Source organism: Leucopleurus acutus (assembly GCF_964270905.1).
Source record: "Leucopleurus acutus genome assembly, chromosome: 10".
Classification (NCBI taxonomy): domain Eukaryota; kingdom Metazoa; phylum Chordata; class Mammalia; order Artiodactyla; family Delphinidae; genus Leucopleurus; species Leucopleurus acutus.
The window spans coordinates 32,712,102-32,735,556 of record NC_139153.1 but is presented as its reverse complement, the minus strand read 5'-3'; the positions used below and the strand labels follow the sequence as shown (position 1 = coordinate 32,735,556).

The 23,455-nt window shown below is 44.1% G+C and overlaps 2 protein-coding genes across 2 annotated transcripts in view; both read right to left on the bottom strand.

Moving 5' to 3' along the window:
- The window catches only part of ARF4 (ARF GTPase 4), a 1,077,785-nt gene that overhangs the window by 527,584 nt on the left and 526,746 nt on the right, over window positions 1–23,455 (bottom strand). The gene's annotated exons all lie outside the window — the stretch shown is intronic.
- Window positions 1–23,455, bottom strand: part of ARHGEF3 (Rho guanine nucleotide exchange factor 3) — a gene marked incomplete at its 5' end in the record, with an annotated part of 270,965 nt that overhangs the window by 202,205 nt on the left and 45,305 nt on the right. The window contains one exon of the mRNA XM_082849015.1: window positions 3,949–4,015. Coding sequence (XP_082705141.1) covers window positions 3,949–4,015 — 67 coding nt within the window. The remainder of the gene's footprint in view (window positions 1–3,948; window positions 4,016–23,455) is intronic.

Genomic DNA, 23,455 nt, shown 5'->3' with positions numbered 1-23,455 from the left:
AGCTGTAGCAAATATTTTCACAAGGAACAGTGGAAATTCTGAGCTGAGCACTGCCCCAACCAGATCCAGAAGAGATGTCTCAGAGCAAGACACCTCCCAGGGTCCCACCTCTCTGAGGGTCCTGCTTTCTTATTCTCCCCATTCTGTTCTGGTTTCACTCATGATGTTCCCACCAAAACTCTCCCAACCAAAACCATCCTCTTGGCTTCTCTCCATGAACATCTCTGTAGCACCCATGGTCTGGTGAGAGATGGCACAGCACCACCCCTTGCCCAGGAGGCTGGGGAAATCCCATAGGGTTGGTAACACCCAGGGCCTCTGTCTCCTTAGACGAGCATGAGAACCAAAGGACACAACCTACAATTAACAACATCAACTCATGAGAGGACTGAACCGCTTGGTAGGTAGAAAGGATGTGTCCTCCAAGTGTCACCAGCCCTTCCCGAGGCTCTCTGCGGACAAAAACTCCAGCCAAAAAAAAGGAAAACCACAAATGCAACTCCTAATGCCTTGAGAAGTCATGCAGATCTGCAGTGAATGTTTCCAGGGAGGATGGGGAGGGGGTTACAATACATTCATTCAGCAAGACTTTCCTTAAAATTTTTTTGTAACATCTTTCTTTTCCCAGAATGCCTATTCCTTAAGACACTGACCACTCCCTTCACTCCCTCGTGCCCTGTCCCCGGCTCCCTCCTTGGCCCTCATGTGTCTCCCTCTTCACTTCTCATCTAGAGCCATGTGGTTCCTTCTCCTCTTGCCTTTTCCAACCCATTTCTTAACACCTCTTCTCCCCACTCCCACCCCCAAACCCCACAAATGTCCAGGACCTGAGTGAGCTAACACAGGATGCTGCTTCTTTACAAGCTAAAGAGGAATGGAATTGCAAATGCTTCTAATGGTTCCCTCTGCCATGTATATAAACATGGGAAATTTGCGAGCACAGAGATTCTAAAACCTTCCTTTCCAAATAAAGAAGAAAAGGAAGAGTTCACAGAATGCGTGCCTTGCCCTAACACAGCCTGCACAGTTCATTCTAGCAGGCCCGAGAGTCACATTTCATTATAGAAAATGTATCAGCTAGAGAATACCTCCAACGTCCTCCTCCCGGCACTCTGGGTGCTTCTTGTCTTCAGTTCCAATTACCATAATGATGGTTACAGAGCGTGTCCTGGCTGGGAGTGAGGGTGTTTCCACTTAGTTGGGTTTCCTTCCTCCCCCACCATGTCATGGAGGATTATGCTCCAAGTGACACAGAGATGATTTGGCCACAGAGGAATCTGGCAATTGACCAGGCCCTGAACCATCTCCCTCTGGTGTATCTTGAGGTCAGTTTGTCTAACTTTACCAAGAAGCTACAGGGCCCGGAAGAATCAAAGCAAAGACAAGAGACCAAGATCAACACAACAATTGACCTAACTGCCTAACAGACTCTAGTCACTTTGACACTTTTAACCATTTGGGAAAATCTTACGAGCTGGCTAAGAATTTGAGGGCTGAAAGGAAACTGAAGTCAACAAAGCATTAGATTCTGTCATCTATTTGGCTGCAATTAGCCAGATTCTTTGTTTGTTTGCTCCCCTGCAGCACTTTGTTTGTTTGCTCTTTGTTTGTTTGTTTGCTCCCCTGCAGCAATTACTAATGTTAAATGTTACCCCTGCAAGGCTACAACTGACAGAGGGTCCCTTAAACCAAGTGTGCATCTAACAGGTTCCTTTTCAGCAGCAAGTTCTATAAACCAGACTTGTGCTTCAAAGTTCATAAAATATTTTTCAAGGACAAACAGTTTAAGAGGTCTCACAGCCATAGGAAGGGTAATCAATTGTCCCAGCTTGCCCGGGACTGAAGTTTCCCAAGACATGGGACTTTCAGTGCTAAAACCAGGACAGTCCCAGGCAAACTCAGGGCAATCTCTACATGTACCCCAACCCTAGGCTAGTGACTACTGTTGAGTCAGAAGGAAGGGTGGGGAACATTGAAAGGAGGGTAGAGAGGGAGAGAAAATAAACACCTTCAGAACAGCCAAGTGCTCACAGAAGGTTCAATTTCTCTGTAGTTCAAAATCAACTACAAATATCAACTGTTCCAAAGTGTGTATAAACTGTTTTGTCAACAAAGGACTTATGGCCAATGACTTTGGGAAATGCTCCAAACAAAATCCCATCAGGTCTCCTTCACGTAGTCTCTATGCACATCAACCCATCAAAGGCTCTGAGAAGTAAGTCCTGGAGTGGTGAACATATTTAATTTGGTGCTCTCAGGGTGTCCCAAGTTTATGTGACCACACAAGAGTTTTTCACTTAATGGTTATGATCATGCAACTGAACATACTTTGAGAAATGGGGATCTTATCCATTTATGGATATGTATCAACAAATTTCTCTTCATACTCAGTGAAAAGTATGCTGAAACTTAGCTAAAAGAGAGCCAGGATCTATATTTTTAAAAAGATATCTGAGGAAAATGAATGAGATATATGTAGGATATTAAAGATGAATCAAACCAGTAAAAACAGTGCTGAAAAGACTAAAGACCTGAACTTGAAATATAATCTGAATTGAATTTTGTGTCTGATAGATGTAAGAGATTTTTTTTCTTTCTTTCTTTTTTTTTTTTTAATTTTTGGCTGTGTTGGGTCTTCGTTGCTGTGTGCGGGCTTTTTCTGGTTGCGGCGAGCAGGCTTGTCATTGCGGTGGCTTCTCTTGTTGCGGAGCATGGGATCTAGGCACGCAAGCTTCAGTAGTTGTGGCACACAGGCTCAGCAGTTGTGACTTGCGGGCTCTAGAGCGCAGGCTAAGTAGTTGTGGTGCACAGGTTTAGTTGCTCTGTGGCATGTGGGATCTTCCCAGACCAGGGCTCGAACCCATGTCCCCTGCATTGGCAGGCAGATTCTTAACCACTGCACCACCAGGGAAGCCCCTAAGAAATTTTTTATTCATTCTTTCATTCCATTTATTCATTCAAATTAATTAAGCATGTATGTGCCAGGCACTGTGCTAGGCCCAGGGATATTGCAGTGAACAAGAGAGAGTGATAAGGTCTCTGATGCTTGGGGCTTCCAATCTTAAATTTCACTAAGTATTAAGTAACAATCTTAACAATGAGAAAAAAGTACAGGGGTCCATAGGAGGTGTCTCTAGGTCAGATTCAGGAGGCAGACATGATGCATTCCCACAGGAGGTGATGTCAAGGCTTAGACCCAATGGATAAAGTGGGTGGGCCAATGCAGTGTGTGTAGGAGTGTAGTGCTGGGCAGCAGGGGACAGTGTTCTGGGCAGAAGGAATAACACATGCAAAGGCCTGTGAAACAGAGCCCAGAGCATTTTCTACACAGGCAAGGGTCTTGTTCCTGAAGTCAGAGGTAGAATTCATTTTAACACACAGAAGGGCCTCCATACACCTTGACTATTATTATTATCATAATCACATAAAGGAAGAGAACTCTGCATCAAGGGGAGGTTAAATCTGACCCTTCCTACACCTCAAGGGTCTACGGCTTTGTGATCGGGAGAATTCTATGATTCCCTTTAGAGTCTGTTTAAAGCTTATAGACCTCTCCTCTTGTAAAGTTCCTGCAAAGTCATAAATCTACATATGAATAGACTGTACATTTCTGATTTCTTTTTCCTTCACTGTGCACCGGTTCCCTTTTTGTTCCCCCAAAACAGCCACAATGCCCACTTCATCAACCTTGACATCTCTTGGCTTCTTTACCAGATGCTTCCAGTAACCCAAGACCTACAGGGCAAGCAACGTCAACGGGTGCTTAGCGAGCCACTAAGATTTTTAAAATTAAACCACAAGTGGTGATGCAAACATGACTTCCCTGAGTGGTAAAGCACAGAAGCTTGGTGGAGACTTTGATTAGTAAAGCCAACCTCGGCAGTGTCCTCTCTGGAGCATCCGGAACAGGACATATAACGGCTGGGACCGTCCAGGGAAAACACTTACCCCTCTGAAATTCCAGGCTTTAGGAGACGGAAACGTGGGAAAGTTGTTTTGCCGCTGCCGTTTAGGCCTGGAAGAGGACAAAACAAAGAAAAAAAAAAAAAAAAAGACGATGCATTCATTATTCATTGGTTAGCTCTTCAGAGGAAATCACCAATTTCAGATGTAGCTTTGTCAAAAAGAGAGATGCTTGGAGAAATGGTCCAGGCAGGTGAGGCAGCTATTGTTTTCTACAGCTCTGCAATCTTTAGCAGCCAAACTCACTGCAAACTCCTTCCCAGGCCCCCAGGAGGAAAGCTCCAGAGTCCCTTAAAAAAGTCAAAAATTAAAAGATAAAAGAAAAAAAGAAAAGAAAATCTAAAATTCAACCTGGATGAGATCAAAAAGCCAGACCAAACTCCAATCTTGATCTTTATTTCTCACACACAAGCAGTTCCCAAAGGGATGTCATCAGATGATGTCTGCAGCTTCGGTGGAGCCTGGAACCCTCCCTTGTTGCTCACTTGCTGGGGAGTTCCTGCACCTCCACTCAGGCCAGACAGTAGCTCTAAACTCTTACAGGGACGACTGACAGGACATGCAGCCGCTGCCTAACGAGTTAGAACTGGCTTTCTCGCCTATTAATCTCTCCCCACGAATCAACCGCCTTAGATGTGATGGAGGCAGCTTCAAGTCGCATCTGCACAAGCGGCAGGTAACCGGTACAGAAAAGGAAAGATGCAGCAAGGGGGCTGGGCGGCTCCAGACACACCAGGAACACCTTACTTCTGTCTTGTAAAGTGAATCCAATTTTGCAGCTGCCAACATACCCACAAGGATACCTCTTACAATGTTTTTATGGAGTGGTAAATTACTCCTCCCCAAAATGCTACGTCTGTCAATATGGACATTCAAATGTCATGTTTGCTTGAAGTACCACTTCACTGAAAAACATCCCTGAAAAAGGTCCACTTTGCACTTGCCCTGAGGTTTTAGTCACTGATGTGCCAAAGGGTGGCGGTGCCGGTTTTTTAACCTGATACTCACACCTTTTCTTTGACCTCCCTGCCACAATCAGCAGGAATGCAAGGCAGGATGCTTGCAGTGACCACTGCACAGGCTCTGCAGTATGTCAGGCCTGATAAAAATCTGGACTGACTCTACCAGGCATAAGAGATAAATAAACAAAATACAACATAATTAGAATAATAGCAGCAGCTGACAGGTACTGGGTATTTAAAACAGCAAATGCTAATACTTTATGTAGTTAATCTCACTGACTCTCCACTGGGAGCTGAGGTTCACTGCTGTACCCATTTAACAGATAAGAAAACAGACACCTAAGGATATTAAGTGACGCAACTATCACCATACAAGTGAGATCAGGATTCTGTTCTCAGGTGTCTGATCTCACACCCCATGGTGTTTTATGAGCTGTGTGACCCTGAGCCCGAGGCTTAAGCTCTGGAGCTTTCAATATTCCTATGTGCAGAACGAGAAATAATACCCTGTACACAGAGTCAAGATGAGATGTGGGTTCTAACTCCAGTGCTGTCACTGCTAAGTTCTCAACAGATGTCAGCACGGTGCCCACCCCACCCCCAACCTTCCCTCCCCCACCCCTCCAAATCCTGGCTCCAAGGACAGCCTTCAATCAGGGACAGAGGATTGACACAGCAGAGCTGGGACAACTCACCAAAACAGAGGGGAACTCCCTCCTGCTGATGTGTCTTTATATCCAACCCCATTCTTCTGCAACCTCCTCCTCCTCCCCCACATGTACAATAAAAACCCAGGCTAATAACTTCTCAAGACAAACAGAGAAAACGTGGGTGGTTATTTAGATTTAATACTCTTCTCTTATTAAGTAACATGTTGGTCTAAGCTCTTCTGAAAAGACATTTCTCCCTTAAAAAAAAAAAACCACAAAACTTAGAATTCAACAATACTTCTCCCAGGATACTGCTCCCTCTCCTCCCAGGTTATAATTGGGCTTTGCTCTCCTAATTATTTGATGAGCTTCATTGCTTCCGAAGCAACAACATATACTAGAACATTCCTAGTCAATGTGCCCCTGTTTTGTATGTTGCAGTCCACAGAAAATGAAAATCACAATAATTAACAGTGACTGAGTTACATGATGTGCCAGGAGGGACTGTTCTAAGTACTCTGCCTACATAATCTAAGTCTGAGAATAACAATTAGATGGGTTATTATGTTAGGCTATACTCTAACGTTAATACATGATATATAGGTAGCATTATAATGGTGTTATACATTATCATATTTTATATATTTATATGTATGGCATTACATATATTTAAATAAATAACGTATCATAATATGTTTTCATATAATATTATGGTATAATGGGGATATTATCATTACCCTATTTTACAGATGGGCTAAACCGAGGCTCAGAGAGGTTAAACCAGATGCCAGAAGTCACACAGCTGGTAGGTGGCTAAGGTGGGATTCATACCCAGATATGTCTGACTCCAGATTCAGGGGATGTAGCCCCTCTCAAATAGAGAGAAGCCCCACCAAACAGGGCTTCCATGCATTTGGAAGAATGCAGCCTGGGGGTTCCCTGTGGGAGGGCACCAGTTTAGCAGGGCCTCACACTAAGAGGCCTCATAGGCAAAGAAAAAGCATCAGAGCAAGTCTGTCAATCCAGGGCACTCTTGGGCAACTCGGTCGCACCCCCCTTGGGTGGGGAAACTGCCAGGAAACCTACCTAGAAGATGGCTGTCTCTAACTGGTGCTGCCCCCACCCCTGCGTTCCACCACCTGGCAGGCTTCCAGATCATTCACATTGGCTGGAGTTCCTTTTAACTATCTAATCTGGCATCATAAGTCGTCCCCAGCCAAACACTACCACCCACGTGGTTTTGAAGCACAGCTTCGGGGAGTAGAAGGCACCCTCCTGAGAACACTGTGAGGGAACTGGCAGCATAAAGGACAGCAGCTCAGAAGCCTGTGAAGGCCAGGTCCTCATCACAGGAAGGGCAATCAGTCCTGGGTATATTTCTTCTGTTTTAGAAGCAACTTCTTTGCACTGTCAGCAAAAGTCCAAGGGAGAAAATGGCACTTGGTTCTACAGGTTTCTCAGACACAAAGATATGCAGTTGGACTTCCTGACAGGGCTGGGAGGAGTTACCTATGCTGTGTCCAGTCCTCAGGCCCCTAAGTGAACCAGGTCTGTGCACGGTGTGTACACACGTGGTTAGGAAGCACAGCCCATCCACAGATGTCAGAAGGGCAACGCTGACCAGTCATCATCCACCTCCACCTCCACGGGGGAGCTGATGGGAGCCAGGGCTGGGCAAGCAGCAGGAGAGAAAGTGCCAAGACAGGAGGCACAGATTCTTGACTGGAAGGAGGTTACAACCTTAGGAAAGGTTGGAAAGAAAAGTTATAAACTCTCCACCCTCGGGAGAGCTCACAGTAGAAATGGAGAAATGCCCACAGTAAGAGTGAAAAGTCAGGATTCAAGGTGCGTTTAGGGAATGATCTCCGATTCAGGTGTGCGTGTGACTGGAATCAGAGAGAATAAGCTCAGCGGATTAACAGGATGTATTTTCCCATCACATGAAAACAAGTGTGACTCTTTCCCAGAACCTTGAGAAGAGGGTTGATGACCATTTCCACAGCATCTCCCAGGAGTGTGGGTTTCAGGTTGCGTCTGCTGCCTGCACCGTGGGGGCTAAGAGTCTGGTGTTCAGGTGGAACTGACTTGGGGCACCCAGAGTGCCTCCCTCCCTTTCTTGCTGGAGGACTTCAACTAGGCTGCTTACTTTTTACTCCCCTTGAGCCTCCATTTTCTCGTCTGGAAGGTGGGGAGAATAATCCCTTTTTACAAAATTGAAACATTAATGTACCATAAAAGAAGTAAAAAGGAATAAAAGATGGTTGATTAAAAAAATAATAACGGGGCTTCCCTGGTGGCGCAGTGGTTCAGAGTCCACCTGCCGATGCAGGGGACATGGGTTCGTGCCCCGGTCCGGGAAGATCCCACATGCCACAGAGCGGCGGGGCCCATGAGCCATGGCCGCTAAGCCTGCGTGTCCGGAGCCTGTGCTCCGCAACGGGAGAGGCCACAACTGTGAGAGGCCTGCGCGCAGCAAAATAATAATAACGTACTATACAAACATTTGGCAGAGAGTCTGGCCCTTAATAGCTGCTCAAATTAGCTGTCATTATTATTGAGAAAATGCCTTCTTTAAACCAGTAAAGGGGATATTACTTATAATTATCATTGGCAAGGCTCATGCTGGAGAGACAATGAAATATACATCTAATTCTTACAGATTGGGTAACATAGAAGTAAAATAAAACAAAGGTTTTAAGGTGCTATGAATATTTTGTTAGGTGACAACAACATAGCCCTAAATATGAACATGATGTAACTCTGAAAAGAGCCCCGCCTTCCCATTCTAATTTCCTGCCCCCCTTTTCCTTTTCAAAGATTACTACCTTTGCCAGCATGTTTTATATGTTGTAAATATTTTAATATCTTAACTGTCAACCCAGAGCATATTGCTAAAAAACTTTCCTTGGATTTCTTTTCTTTTGTTTTACCTCTCCCTCTTTCTCCATGAAGACAACTGTAGCATTACTAGGAAAATCAAACAGCTACACTTTATAGGAGAAATTAATGCCAGTTACTTTTATTCTCGTTGGACCACTTAAGATATGGTGGTTTCACATGAAAGAATGCCCAACATCACTAATCATTAGAGAAATGCAAATCAAAACTACAATGAGGTATCACCTCACACCGGTCAGAATGGCCATCATCAAAAAATCTACAAACAATAAATGCTGGGGAGGGTGTGGAGAAAAGGGAACCCTCTTGCACTGTTGGTGGGAATGTAAATTGATACAGCCACTGTGGAGAACAGTATGGAGGTTCCTTAAAAAACTACAAATAGAACTACCATATGACCCAGCAATCCCACTACTGGGCATATACCCTGAGAAAACCATAATTCAGAAAGAGTCATGTACCAAAATGTTCATTGCAGCTCTGTTTACAATAGCCCAGAGATGGAAACAACCTAAGTGTCCATCATCGGATGAATGGATAAAGAAGATGTGGCACATATATACAATGGAATATTACTCAGCCATAAAAAGAAACGAAATTGAGCTATTTGTAATGAGGTGGATAGACCTAGAGTCTGTCATACAGAGTGAAGTAAGTCAGAAAGAGAGAGACAAATACCATATGCTAACACATATATATGGAATTTAAGAAAAAAAAAAGTGTCATGAAGAACCTAGGGGTAAGACAGGAATAAAGACTGTGTCCTACTTGACCTACTAGAGAATGGACTTCAGAATATGGAGGGGGAAGGGTAAGGTGTGACAAAGCGAGAGAGAGGCATGGACATATATACACTACCAAACGTAAGGTAGATAGCTAGTGGGAAGCAGCCGCATAGCACAGGGAGATCAGCTCGGTGCTTTGTGACCGCCTGGAGGGGTGGGATAGGGAGGGTGGGAGGGAGGGAGACGCAAGAGGGAAGAGATATGGGAACATATGTATATGTATAGCTGATTCACTTTTTTATAAAGCAGAAACTAACACACCATTGTAAAGCAATTATACTCCAATAAAGATGTTAAAAAAAAAGGTATGGTGGTTTCTTTTGCTTAAATGTCGTTTTAGTTTCTGTTTTTGGTACATAATCAAGCATCAACTGGCAGGTGTTTAGCCAGGTAAAGACCCAATTCTTCCTGGAGAAGCTCACTGGAAAGAGATAGTTTGCAGAATGGAAGTCTCATCACTTTGGCTTGTCTCTCTCTTAAATGAAAGTACAAAGGCACCACTCGGTACCATGTTTCTGTGGTTCAATGAGTCATGTCAGCTTCATTCTACTCATGCCATGACTGCAAGTCCAGCTCTTTACTTCCTGATAAATATTGGGAAAAAAGAATCACAGAACCTCAGAATGCTCAGCTGGCAGTAGTTGCATCCTCTCTGCAACAGTCCCGTTGAGAACGCACCTGGAAAGAGAGCCCTCATCCCTTGGAGAATGGGTCTGTACCTCTTTACGTATAATGGGCTCACACATTAATTTCTCCACCAATATTTACTGAGCACCTACTGTACACCAGGCATAGTGCCACACGTTACAGAGGCAGTGGTGAACAAAACAGATCCAGTTCCTGCTTTCGTGGAGCTTGCAGAAGAGCAGCCAGACCAAAAATTGAGAGAGACAGAGAGAGATTACAACATGGTAAGTGCTTTTTAAAAAAAGAGTGGTCATGGGGAGTGCCAAAGTGGCTCAATCAAGGATTGAGGAGCCAGAAGAAAGACTCAGCCAGGCGATGAGAAAAAGGAACTGTAGGCCAGGCCACAGGAAAAGCATGCTCAAAGTGCAGGAGGTAAAAAAACGGATCTTTGAAAAGATTAACCAAATAGACAAAACTGGTAAAGCTGATCAAGTTAAAAGGGGGTGGGGAGAACACTGATAAATACTATTACAGATGGAGGCACAGAACTACAGACACAACATCAAGTAAATGACAAAAGAATGCTATCAATGACTTGATGCCATTACATTTGAAAACTTAAACAAACTGCATATATTCCTTCAAAATATATAGCTTGTCAAAAATATCTCAAGGAGAAATAGAAAACCTAAAAAGCTCAATAACTAATTAAAAAAAAAAAAGAAAGAAAACACCAGGCCGGACAGTTTTGCTAATGAATTCTACAAAACCTTCAAAACAACAGATTATTCCAATCTTATACAGACTGTTCCACAGAAGATAAAAAGAGTCCAGAGTTAAGAAGTAAAGGAGAGACGACACATTTGAACAATTGGAATTAAAGTATGACAATTGAAATGTCTGTAAATAAGGAAATGGATTAAATGAAGCTATACTCATTCTTAATAATGGAAGACCATATAGAACTATATATTAATGAAAAATCTTCAAAAAAATGGAAGAAAAAAGAATGAAAATCCAAGTTGGAGGAGATACGCATATGATATGATACTATATAGGAATGCACAAAATAACACTCTGCTTATAGCCACATGTAGTAAAAATGTAAGATAAAGAGGCTGTATCAACTGCAGAAGAGAGCGTCTCTCAGGTGACGGAGAGGGGAGAGAATCTCTCTGCCTGGAACGTTTCATTTATTCACATAAAAATTCTGAAGCCAATAGGGCACAATGTTACTGTTTATTAAATCTATATGGGGGGTACAGAGGTGAATATTATAATAGTTGATATTTTGCTATATGGGTGAAATATTTTATAACTAAAAACAGGAATAAACAGGAATAAATCATGGCAAAGCTATACAATAAAATACCAGGCATCCATTAAAAAATAATGAGGTATACTAACATCCTCACTAGCAGAGACCTTAAAATTCATTATGTGAAATTAGACACAACATGTAAACTCATTTAGGTACACATACATACACACACACACACACACACACACACAAATGCACGCACGCGCACATGCGCGTACAGAATCAGCTACGTGTGCGCAGAGTGAGGTCCCTGGAAGAGCACACGCCCAACTGTTGACGGTGACTGATTATGTAGCTGGGGTTGGGGGGAGGGAGCATAAATGTGGACATTATCTTTTACATTATGTATTTTTAAATCATTACTATGGAAACATATTGTGCATAAAATGGAAATTATAATAATGTTTATAAAAAGGCCTTGACAGGCGGGGAAGGAGGTAAAGAGGCATGAGATGAGGCTGAACAGGTGGCCAGGGCAGAGGCTTAAAGGCTGGGGTTGGGGGTAATGGGGCTCCACTGAAGTTATGAAGTGGGGAGTGACATGATGAGATTTGCCTTTAGAAAGATCTGTCTGGCTAGAGAAAAGAGAAGACAGCCGAGGGGGTCCAGAGTGAAGGCAGAGACCCGGGCGGCTCCTGGAGCCATCCAGACCCACTGCAGCTTCTCTCATGGGGCACTTTCAAGATGCTTAAGGCACAGAGGTCAAGTCTGTTCAGATTTCTCTTCCATTTTCCACCCATCTGCCAGTTATCTTTAGAACAGTGTTCACTGTTCAATAGAAATAGCACGTGAGCAACATATGTAATTTAAAATTTCTATGAGTCACATTAAAATGGCAAGAAAAAAGGCAGGTAAGTTTAACTTTATTTTTTGTTTGTTTTTTTAAATTTTTTTAAAATTTATTTTTTATTTTTATTTTTTGGCTGCATTGGGTCCTCATTGCTGCACGCGGGCTTTCTCTAGTTTTGGCAAGCAGGGACTACTCTTCGTTGTGGTGCACGGGCTTCTCATTGTGGTGGCTTCTCTTGTTATGGAGCACAGGCTCTAGGCACACAGGCTTTAGAAGTTGCGGCATGCAGGCTCAGTAGTTGCGGCACGCAGGCTCAGTAGTTGCGGCACGCAGGCCCTAGAGCGTGCGGGCCTCAGTAGTTGCAGTGTGTGGGCTCAGTAGTTGTGGCGCACGGGCTCTAGGGTGCATGGGATTCAGTAGTTGTGGCACGTGGGCTCAGCAGTTGTGGCTCAGAAGCTCTAGAGCGCAGGCCCAGTAGTTGTGGCGCATGGGCTTAGTTGCTCCACAGCATGTGGGATCTTCCCGGACTAGGGCTCGAACCCACATCCCCTGCATTGGCAGGCGGATTCTTAACCACTGCACCACGAGGGAAGTCCCATTTAATTTTAATAATATAGTTTACTTCACCCAATATATCCAGATATTATTATCAGTTCAACATGTAATCAACAGAAAAAAGAATTAGAGATATTTTACATTTTTTGTACTAAGTCTTCAAAATCCACTATTTCACCCTTGCAGCACATCTTAATTGGCACTAGCAGTGTTTCAAGTTCTCAGCAGTGACAGGTGGCATGTGTCTACCGTATTGGACAGCACAGTTACAGAAAAACAGAGCATGCAGTTTCAAAGAGCCTCAGACTTTGAAAATCCACCACTCTGTCTCAGCAGTTAGTGACCAAAATGTGTAAGTTGAGACCCACAGGAAAAGTGAGACATTCTCCAAAAAGATTTTTGTATCCATCTGAATTCAAAAACATTCAAAAGAGCAAAATATTTCACAAAGGCTTTAGAGATGTAGTCTCTAGAAAAACCAGTGGAGATGATCTTCAGGTCACATTGCTACTTGAATGGAGCAACAAATGAAATTCTTCCCCAAATGGAGCAAATCCCAAACAAATGTCTATGATCTGTTGCTAAATAATGGAGAACTGCTCTAACCAAACTAATTCCAAAATTAACTAAAAAGAGAGATTGAAGTGATTTTTTTAAACCCATGAAATTATTATATTTGTAGTTCCCTAGCCGATCCTCTAGTAACCATATTGAAAAGGTATAAAATTTCATCAAATGATGAATGAAAATGGATAAACAAAATGTGATATATGCATAAAATGGAATATTATTCAACCACAAAAAAGAATAAAGTACTGATACATGCTACAGCATGCAACACCTTGAAAACATTATGCAAAGTGAAAGACGCCAGACACAAAAGGCCACATACTGTATGATTCCATTTACATGAAACACCCAGCATAGGCAAATCCACAGAGACAGAAAGTGGATGAGTGGTGGCCAGGAGTGAGGGGAAGACAGCGAATGGGGAATGACGATTTAATGGGGGCACAGTTTCCTTCTGGGGTGATGAAAAAGGTTCTGGAACTAGACAATGGTGATGGATGCACAACACTGTGAACGTACTTAATGCCACTGAATTATTATACACTTAAAATCATAAATACTATGTTATGTGTAGCTTACCACAATTTTTTAAAAAGTGAGGGTAAAGATATTTTCAGGCAAAATAAAAGATATATATGTCATGGAAAAAATTCTCATGAAATAATAATGCAAAGTAAAATGCTATTAACTATTCCAGAAAAGGGAATTATGTAAGTAGAAGCCAGGAGAGCATTCTGTGCAGCTTAGGAATTGACAAAAAATGGCTTAGATGTGAAGTTTTATCAGTACTGTGAGAAATCAGCCCTACAAGTCCCTGTTTCTGAGACACATATTTACGTGAATCATTCAACAATGATAAAAATTCCCACAGCCTCTGGTTTTCTGTGCTTCCTCCCACTCTCCACCCCCAGCCAGGTCTCTGTGCTCAGATATTCTGCAGCAACACCCGTTCCATCTTCTGCTCCCATCTCACAAGCCATTCTGCTGTGTTTCTTTTTACACTTGAGTTTCCTGCAAAGCTTTTATCTTTAGAACTTTTCACAGGTACAATCTTCCAGAAGAACTCCCATCGGTAAATTTCAGGGATTCTCAGGTGGTGCCATAAAGGGGCAGTTGGGCACATCGGTTAAGAGCACAGACGTCAGAGCCAGCTCTGCCATTCACCAGCTGTGTGACACTGGACAAGTGACTTAACCTCTCTGTGCCTACTTCCCCCTTCTGTAAAATGGAGGTAATAACAGGATTCCCTTACAGCGCTGTTGTGAGGATTAAGTGAGTTAACATATGTAAAGCTCTTTTTTTTTTTTTTTTGGCCACATCATGCGGCATGCGGGATCTTAGTTCCCCAACCAGGAATCAAACTCGTGCCCCCTGCAGTGGAAGTACAGAGTCTTAACCACTGGACCGCCAGGGAATTTCCAACATATGTAAAGCTCTTAGTGCTGGGTACACAAAAGGTGCACTTTAAGAATTATCCTCGGGCTTCCCTGGTGGCGTGGTGGTTGAGAGTCCACCTGCCGATACAGGGGGCATGGGTTTGTGCCCCGGTCTGGGAAGATCCCACGTGCCGCAGGGCGGCTGGGCCCGTGAGCCGTGGCCGCTGAGCCTGTGCATCCGGAGCCTGTGCTACACAACAGGAGAGGCCACGGCAGTGGGAGCCCTGCGTGCCACGGAAAACAAAACAAAAAAAAGAATTATCCTCCTTCTGGGTGATGAGCTGGAAGGCCAGGGACTATGTGATTTGGATTCACTACTGTCTCTACACTCCCTGCACTTAGTAGGATCTTATTTATATTTATTTTATTTATATTTATTTGTTTGTTTGTTTATTTGTTTATTTATTTTGCGGTACGCGGTCCTCTCACTGTTGTGGCCTCTCGCGTTGCGGAGCACAGGCTCCGGACGCACAGGCTCAGCGGCCGTGGCTCACGAACCCAGCCGCTCCACGGCATGTGGGATCTTCCCGGACCGGGGCACGAACCCGTGTCCCCTGCATCAGCAGGTGGACTCTCAACCACTGCGCCACCAGGGAAACCCTATTTATTTTATTTATTTGGTTGTGCCGGGTCTTGGTTGTGGCAGGCATGCTCCTTAGTTGCAGCAGGTGTGCTCCTTAGTTGCAGCTTGAGGGCTCCTTAGTTGCGGCTCGCCAGCTCCTTGGTTGAAGCATGTGAACTCTTATTTGAGGCATGCATGTGGGATCTAGTTCCCTGACCAGAGATCTAACCTGGGCCCCCCGCATTGGGAGCTCAGAGTCCTAACCACTGTGCCACCAGAGAAGTCCCGTGGATCTTATTAAATAGCTGGAGAGGGCTTCCCTGGTGGCCCAGTGGTTGAGAGTCCGCCTGCTGATACAGGGGACACGGGTTTGTGTCCCAGTCCGGGAAGATCCCACATGCCGCGGAGCGGCTAGGCCCGTGAGCCATGGCTGCTAAGCCTGCACATCCGGAGCCTGTGCTCCACAACGGGAGAGGCCACAACAGTGAGAGGCCCACGTACTGCAAAAAAAAAAAAAAAAAAAAAAAGCTGGAGAATGAATGCTTGCCGTCAGGAGTTCTGTGGTCAACAGTATCACAGAATAGCCTTATATACACACTGACAAAACATGAATACAACGACATGCACTTAAGGGGGAGAGAGAGAGAGAAGTTCCATAGTTGAAGGCATCTTGTGTGGCCTTCTGTGCACTGGATATGGACCCCCAGGGAAGCCTGGCACGGGGCTGTGGATCTGCCCCCATCGCAGTCTTCCCTCCTCCCCCAGGCCTCTCTCAGGCTAAGCTGGATCACGATAGGCACTTTCTGAACAAAAGATCTTCAAATTCCAGCCAGCTCCTCAGGCCAGAACTGTCCAAATGAACAGAACTGGCAGGAACACTGGTCGTTAAGGGCAGGTCAGGCTCCAACGTGATACCTTCCCCAGGGCATTTAAGAGCACTTTGGATTATATGTGATTTTCACCTTCCTAACCCCCCTAAGGTTCACTTGCTATCTCCTTATCCAGCAAAAAGTACCTACAAAATGCCATAACTGCTCCCAGCAAACTAAAACTCCAAACATTCTAAGAGACACCATCCCACCATGCCAAATACACCAAGGCTCCCATTTATCTCCACGTTTCAAGTCCACATGTTGTTCATTCACATTTCCACGTGTTAAGCAGCTACCATAAACCTTTTTAGAACAATGTAAGGCTACCAAAAAGAGACAGCAGGAACACAAGGTGGTCAGAGCATGGGCTCTGCAGCCTCCAAGACCTGGGTTCAAGCCCCAGTCCACCATGTAAACTTGGGCAACTTAGGGAACTTCCTCAAGTCTCAGTTTCCAACTTAAAACAGACATGATGAGACTTAGACTTCATAGGGTCGCCATGAGGAGTAAAGTGCTTTGCATGCTACCTGGCTCACACTGAGCACTTAATAAATGTTAGCTCTAAATATTTGCCCAGTATCTACTATGTGCCAGGCATTGTTGTAGGCATAAGGGATACTACAGAGAAAAACACAGTCCCTGTTCTTTGGGAGCTTATGTCAGGAGTTGATAAATTCTACGGAGAAAACCTATGGAGGGTAGGAGAACAGGGACAGTGGGAGTAGCTGCTATTTTATATGGAGTGCTCAGGGCAGGCTTCTCCAAGAAAGTGATGTTTGAACAGAACACAGAAGAGGGGGGAGAATGTCTTAGGTGGACAAGACAGCATATGCAAAGTTCCTGGGGCACGGCTGAGGGGAAGCAAGGGTAGTACAGCTGGAGTGGGAGCAAAGAGCAGAGAAAGTCACGGAGGGAGCAGGAACCAGATGGCAAAGGTCTTACAGATTATTGCAAGGTCTCTGGATTTTAGTCTGAATGAGATGGGAGACCACAGAAGGATTCTGAGCAGAGAAGAAACATGGTCTAACTTTTAAAAGGACTGTTCTCAACGCTGCGTGGGGTAAACAGCTGAAGGGACAAGACAAAGGGCAGGGAGGAGGTGAGGGTGGCCAATTGAGGGACAGGAGGGACTTGGACCAAGATGGTGGCAGCGGAGGTGGTGAGCAGTGGTGGAGTTATGCACATATTTGAAGGTAGGGTAATGGGATTTGCTGGTGGATTGGATACAGAAGGTAAAATAAAAGAGAAGTAAAGGATGCTCTAAGAATTTTAGTGTGAGCAGCTGGCAGGGTGGAGAAGACTTACCAGAGCAGCAGATTTGGGGACAAAAATCAAGATCACACATATGACGTTTGAAATGCCACATGTGCACTGGTATGGATCTCCAAACGGAGATGTGGAGTCTGCAGGTGGATTTAAGAAACCGGAGACTCTGTTCAAGAGTCATCAGCCTTTAGACAGAAGAGGAGCCCTGACAAGGTGAGAGGGGGCATCCTGGAGGCCGGTGAAGAAAGTGTTTAGAGGAGGGGGTGCTCTACTATGTCACTAAGTAGGGGAAGGAGAAATGCCCACTGAATTTGGCAAAGCAGAGGTCCCTGGTGACTTGATAAGAGCAAGTGAGTGGACCTGGAGGACGAGAGCTGAGAGGGATATGTCTACAGATTATCTAGAAGCATTGTTCATAGAAAATGGAAGTTGACAAGGATCTTAGGTACTGCCTAGTCCGCTGAGCCACTAAAATGTGAGCTCCCTGAGGGCAGGCACTTCTATCTTTTTAATGCCCCATTCCCAACCTCTGGACACCTGGCACATGGTAGATGCTCAATAAATGTCTGGAAGACTTTTTTGAACTTTCTTGACATCTCCAGCCAAACAGTACAGGTCAACAGGAGCTTCCCATCCCTAACAGGACGGTACGGAAGACAGTGAGAAAACGCATACACAAATTATCCCAAGATGGAATGTTTCAGTCTCCTCCTTTGACTAAAGAAACTAGAATTAATACTACTTGGCATTCATTCAGCACAAAAATAACATGTTTCCCAGTTACTCCTCATTGGCATTCTGATCCACGTCATCAGTTCATGGATGACTTCTCATTGGCAGCACCGAATTTCAAATATTCAAGCTAATTATAAGCTGGTCTAATTAGAAGAACTTACAGAATATTTCTGAAGGGATGCTTTGTAACAGAGGTCTTTTGCAAATCCAATTTAAGAAAAATTTTTTTTCATATTCTCAAAGTACTGACCTGTAAATGATGTTTCTAAAGTGTTTAGGGGTTGCTTTTAAAAGCAAGGGGATCATTCTCCCTCTTCCTGCCTGCATCCATCTAAATTATGGCACATTTTCAATGGGAAAGGCTTCATTACATCCTAAGGAAATCCACATCCTGCACCTCCAGGTCACAGCCCGGCAGAGAGCAGCCTCACGTCCCTCCGGAAAGGATAATTAGTTTTCTACCCTTTAATCAAGGAGCAGCAGATTGTTGTTTTTCTAAAGTTTTGCCTGGGGAGAGACTGTTCTTTACCGAGTGTGTTTTTCTAACCAGGACTCCTTGTACGTGCTCTACCTTCCCATAAGCCAACACTGAGAGCACCCCCCTTGTCTGAAATGAGAAACTGGAGCTCTCCACTGATGAGAGCCACTGGCCCCTCAACTCCAGGGATGTGGAATCAAGTCACGGTCACCAATTTATCAGCACCATTGTCCTCTGCCTTATGGACAAGCACAATCCTCAATCTCTCGGTCAGGGAGATGACATTTTTAAGCGTTCACTTAAAAAAAAATGCTTATTACGTGCCAGACACCGTCCTAAGTGCTTATAAATATTAACTCATTTAATCCTCAAAACAATTTTATAAGTAGGTACTTTTATTATTTTCACTTGACAGATAAGGAAACTGAAGCTCAGAGGGGTTAACTGACTTGTCCAAAATCACACAACTAGTAGGTGTAGAGCCAGGATGCAAACCCAGGCAGTCAGGCCCCAGAGAACATGAACAGAGAAGGAGATGTTAAAACCATTGCAGAAGCAGTGACAACAGAGGAAAGGAGATGGAAACTAAAATGCTTACTAGCACCAGATTCAGAGCCAGTGTTACAGGGTTGGCTCCTCTTTACATGAAATGCAGCTAGACTTTAATAATAAGTCAGAGGTTAGTCTTATTTATTAGTTTCTCTACGTCTGCAAATAAAAATCCATGCAGACTATTTGGTACACTTTACTGTGTGCACGTTATACTTTGGTAAAAGTATAGCTTTAGTTTAAAAAATTTAATGGCTGAGTTTTCTTAATGTTTTAAATGGATTTGGATCAAATAAACAATCCTTAGAAGGCATGTTTAAAAAATCACCTTGAACTACCTTTCCAATTTTTGTCTTAAGAAAAGCCTTTTGAATTGTTCTGGCAAACCATACACAAACAAGAAACAAAAGGGAGGGAGATAAATTCATGTTTTTCAAATCTTAGAAAGCTCTAACTCAAAAATTATATTTACAGACACCTTATTTTCCCAGTTCCTCTCTGACAGGGGCTCCATGAGGGCTTTTGGCCCAGAGAGGAGCAGAAGAAAGTCTTCACACTTTTTTCAATAATATATTGATCAGAAGCTAATAAATCAGTATATAGGTGGCCCAACACCTCCAAATTGAAGATCACAACCTTAAAAATGAGTCCTCAGAAATGGGCATCTCTTACAAATGTTCTGTTGATTCTAACTCCAAAAACACCCAAAATTCTTAAATTAGCCAGCATCGCTTAAAACAGTTTATTGACTCTCTGATACAGGACCTACCACAGTCTCCAAGGTAATTAGAAACTCCATAAATGCTGTTTTTGGCAGTGACTGGGGCCACACATAAAAACATGTTTATTCCCAAACTGTCAGTGAAATATGGTGGTGCGGGTTGGGACCACGTCAGACTCGTTATAGCATACGTGCAGGAAAAGGAAAGGTAATGCCAAGGGCACCGTTCAAAGTGAGATTATTTCATCACTATGACAAAGAGCAAGGCACCCCCAAAATTCCGGATAAGAGGGGATAATTCTGAGTAAGAGAATTCCTCAGAGTAAGAGAATTCTGAGTAAGAGAGGGAACTATTTTACTAATTTAATAATAATAATGGTGCTGTGCCTTTTTATGTGGATTAATTCATTTCATTTTCATGGGGACCCTGAGAAATAATGGCAATAACAGAAGAGAAGGTTGAGGCACTGAGAAGTTAGACTTGGAAATGCCCCATAGTTATTAGAGGTCAGGGCCAGATAGCCTGATTCCAGGATGCCTGCTCTCAGCCCCTGAGTCCTGCCAACTTGTGTAAGGATTTTCTGGCCACCTAATCCACAAGAGCCATAAGCTGGGAGAGAAAAATTAACCACATTGATCAGTTATGTGTTATTTATTAAGTATTTCTATCAAACATGGTCCGTCTGAAGCATAGGGCAGAGCAAGCCCCCAGCCCATTCTCCTGGGCACCTCGTCTTCCAGCTTACCAGCTGGGCTCCAGTGGGAACAGGGCTGCCACTTGCATCGCGTTGCCATAGCTGCTGCCATGGCAACCGCACATTGTCACCCAGACAAAGATGCTCTCCCCACCTCGTTCCAGAACCCTGACTCAGGGATGCAGCCTCTGAATTCATCTTTTTACCTGCTTCCAACTTGCTCAAGACTTTACAAAACTGAGAACCTATTGGGGGTTCCCCAGGTCCCTGGATACATTTGGACCAGACTAATGTGTATAAAGGCCGGCAGGGAGACGGGATTCAAGAGGCTCTACATAACTGCAGAGTGGGAGGTTAACCACTCACGGGGCCTCAGTGCCTGGCAGGGCTACGTATGAGTTCTGGCCCTGGCACTTGCTAGCTGCGCACCCTAAGCAAATGATCTGGTCTCTAGGAACCCACGTCTCAGGTATGAAAAACAGGGATCATATCGGATTTCGCACTTTATAGAGTTGTGAGGTCTAAGTAGACACGCTAGCTACTTCGATCCCCTCTCTGAAGAGAAAGGAGGAAAGACAAGGAAAAACAGAAGCTCCTGTTCAGCACCTCAGTCATCCACACCGAGTGACACTACTAGCCTGGCTACCTTCTCCATCTGGTTTTCTTTTTTCTGTGCTTTTGTTTTGCTGCTGTAATTTTTAAGTATTTGAGTTTGAACAGATTAGCTCTGGGCGGAAGGGGTTTCCACAACGTGAGGGGGAACCAAGAAAATTTTAAATACAGTGTATTTTCCAGCTTCCCGTCTTCACACCAAAATAAAGTATTGACACTCACAAAAAAAAAAAAGAAAAAAAGGAGAAATGCTGGCTGTTATTAATGGCTATTATTAACTATTGTCACCATGCACTGGTTCAATGCTGGTGCTGGCAGAAGATCAGGAGCCCTCATCCTTTTGCTGCTGCCTTTACAGCTCAGCAGCCTGACATTCAAAACAGAAAGCACTCCTGTCGGTAGCACAGAGGCACTGACCCGAGGGCTGGACAAGGCCAACAGATCACACGCACCCAGCTGAGCCCAGGGAGACATGATAGCGGTCGGTGGGGCCCCCAAATTCAGTACCCTTCCTTCTAGGCCACATGGCTTCTCTGAAAATATCGATTCATCAAAATAAACATGCTACCTTTACTCAAGAAAAATGCCACTCAGCAAAACACCTTTTATGATACAAAAGCCATGTATGAACCTTTGGAAATCTTTAAGGTGAAATGGTGGCATTCAAAAATTTCTAGAAAATTCTGAAAAAAATAAGGTCCACACTGTCAGCAGTGGTGATTTCTCAGGGTTAGGACTGATCCAGGGAACCTGCACTTGTCATGTTACACACTCTACACTATCTGAACTTTTACGATATGTATAAAATAAGTTTTGTAATCATAAAATAGCTTTTTTGGACTTCTCTGGTGGCGCAGTGGTTAAGAATCCGTCTGTCAATGCAGGGAACATGGGTTCAACCCACGGTCCGGGAAGATCTCACCTGCCGCAGAGCAACGAAGCCCGTGGACCACAACTACTGAGCCTGCGCTCTAGAGCCTGTGCTCCACAACAAGAGAAGCCATTGCAATGAGAAGCCCGCGTACTGCAACGAAGAGTAGCCCCCGCTTGCCGCAACTAGAGAAAGCCCATGTGCAGAAACGAAGACCCAACACAGCCAAAAATAAATATTTTTTTAAAAAAAATAGCTTTTTTTTTTGGCCATGTGGCATGCGGGATCCCAGTTCCCCAATCAGGGATTGAACCCATGCCCCCTGCAGTGGAAGCTCAGAGTCCCAACCACTGGACCGCCAGGGAAGTCCCCAGAAAATAGCTTTTTTAATAAAAGAAAGCTGAAATGTTTTGCCATAACATAGACAGTTCACCAAAGAAGAAATCCAAACAGCCAATAAACAACCAAAAAATGTTTACCCTCCTTAGTAACTAGCAAAATGGAAATTTAAATAAGCAGCACGTTTGCCTCTCAAGTTGGCAAATTTTACATGGTCATACCCAGTGTGGGCAAGAATGAGGAGAAGCAGACATTTTGCTTCACAATTGTGAATGTATAAATTGGAATAACGCTCCCACAGGATAATTTGGCAGCAAATAGGCAGCATTTTCCAAGAAACTTAAAATGACCCAGAACTTCATGCTTACAATAATTAATTTGACAAAAAAAAAAAAAAAATCCCATGAACATGGGCTAAACGACCAGAACACAGCTCCCAGTGTTGTTTCAGAGGTAGAAACGAGGCACAGCTCAAACAGCCAACAATAGGAACTGGCTGCTGAGAAAGTGCCTTGCAAAGTTCCACATGTTCAGTATGTAAAATAGTGGCCAGACTTGCTTATTCCACATTGTGCAAATATACGTTTTCCGGATTTGGTGCTTTTAGTCACATGCTTTGATCCCATACTCACTCCGTTTTGCGGCTAAGGAAACTGAGACTCAGGCTTATTAGATGGTTTGCCCCCAGATGGCTGGGACAGGTTCCGTGTATTCGCTTCCCCAGGGGCAGAACTGTCACCTTCGAGGCCAGACACAGAAACTGGGGTAGGGGTCAAGCTATGCCCTGGTACCACAGCAGCCACGCTGGGGGTGAAGACATCTCCTCAAAGACCTCTTTCTCCAAGAAGCCAAGAGCTCTTGGCCTCGTCCCAGCTACCAGGAGCAGCTCAAGACAAGGAACAAAGCTGGGGTCCATGAGCAAGGCCCTCTCACTAATAATTAAAGAGCCACCCTCCAGAGAAGGTCTCACCATAGCCAGGTCTGCAGGCAGTGCTTGTCATCAGTCACCTGTTACCTCGCAGCAACCCTGAGGCTTGAGACATCAGCTTCCCTGTCTTAAATCACATAGCTAATGAGATGTGAACTCCATTCACATTCTCACCCCTTTCTAGGTGCCTCAGTTTCCTCATCTATAAAATGGGGAGAATAACAGCAACCACTTCAGATGGTTTGTTGTGAGGGTTAAATTAGTCAATCT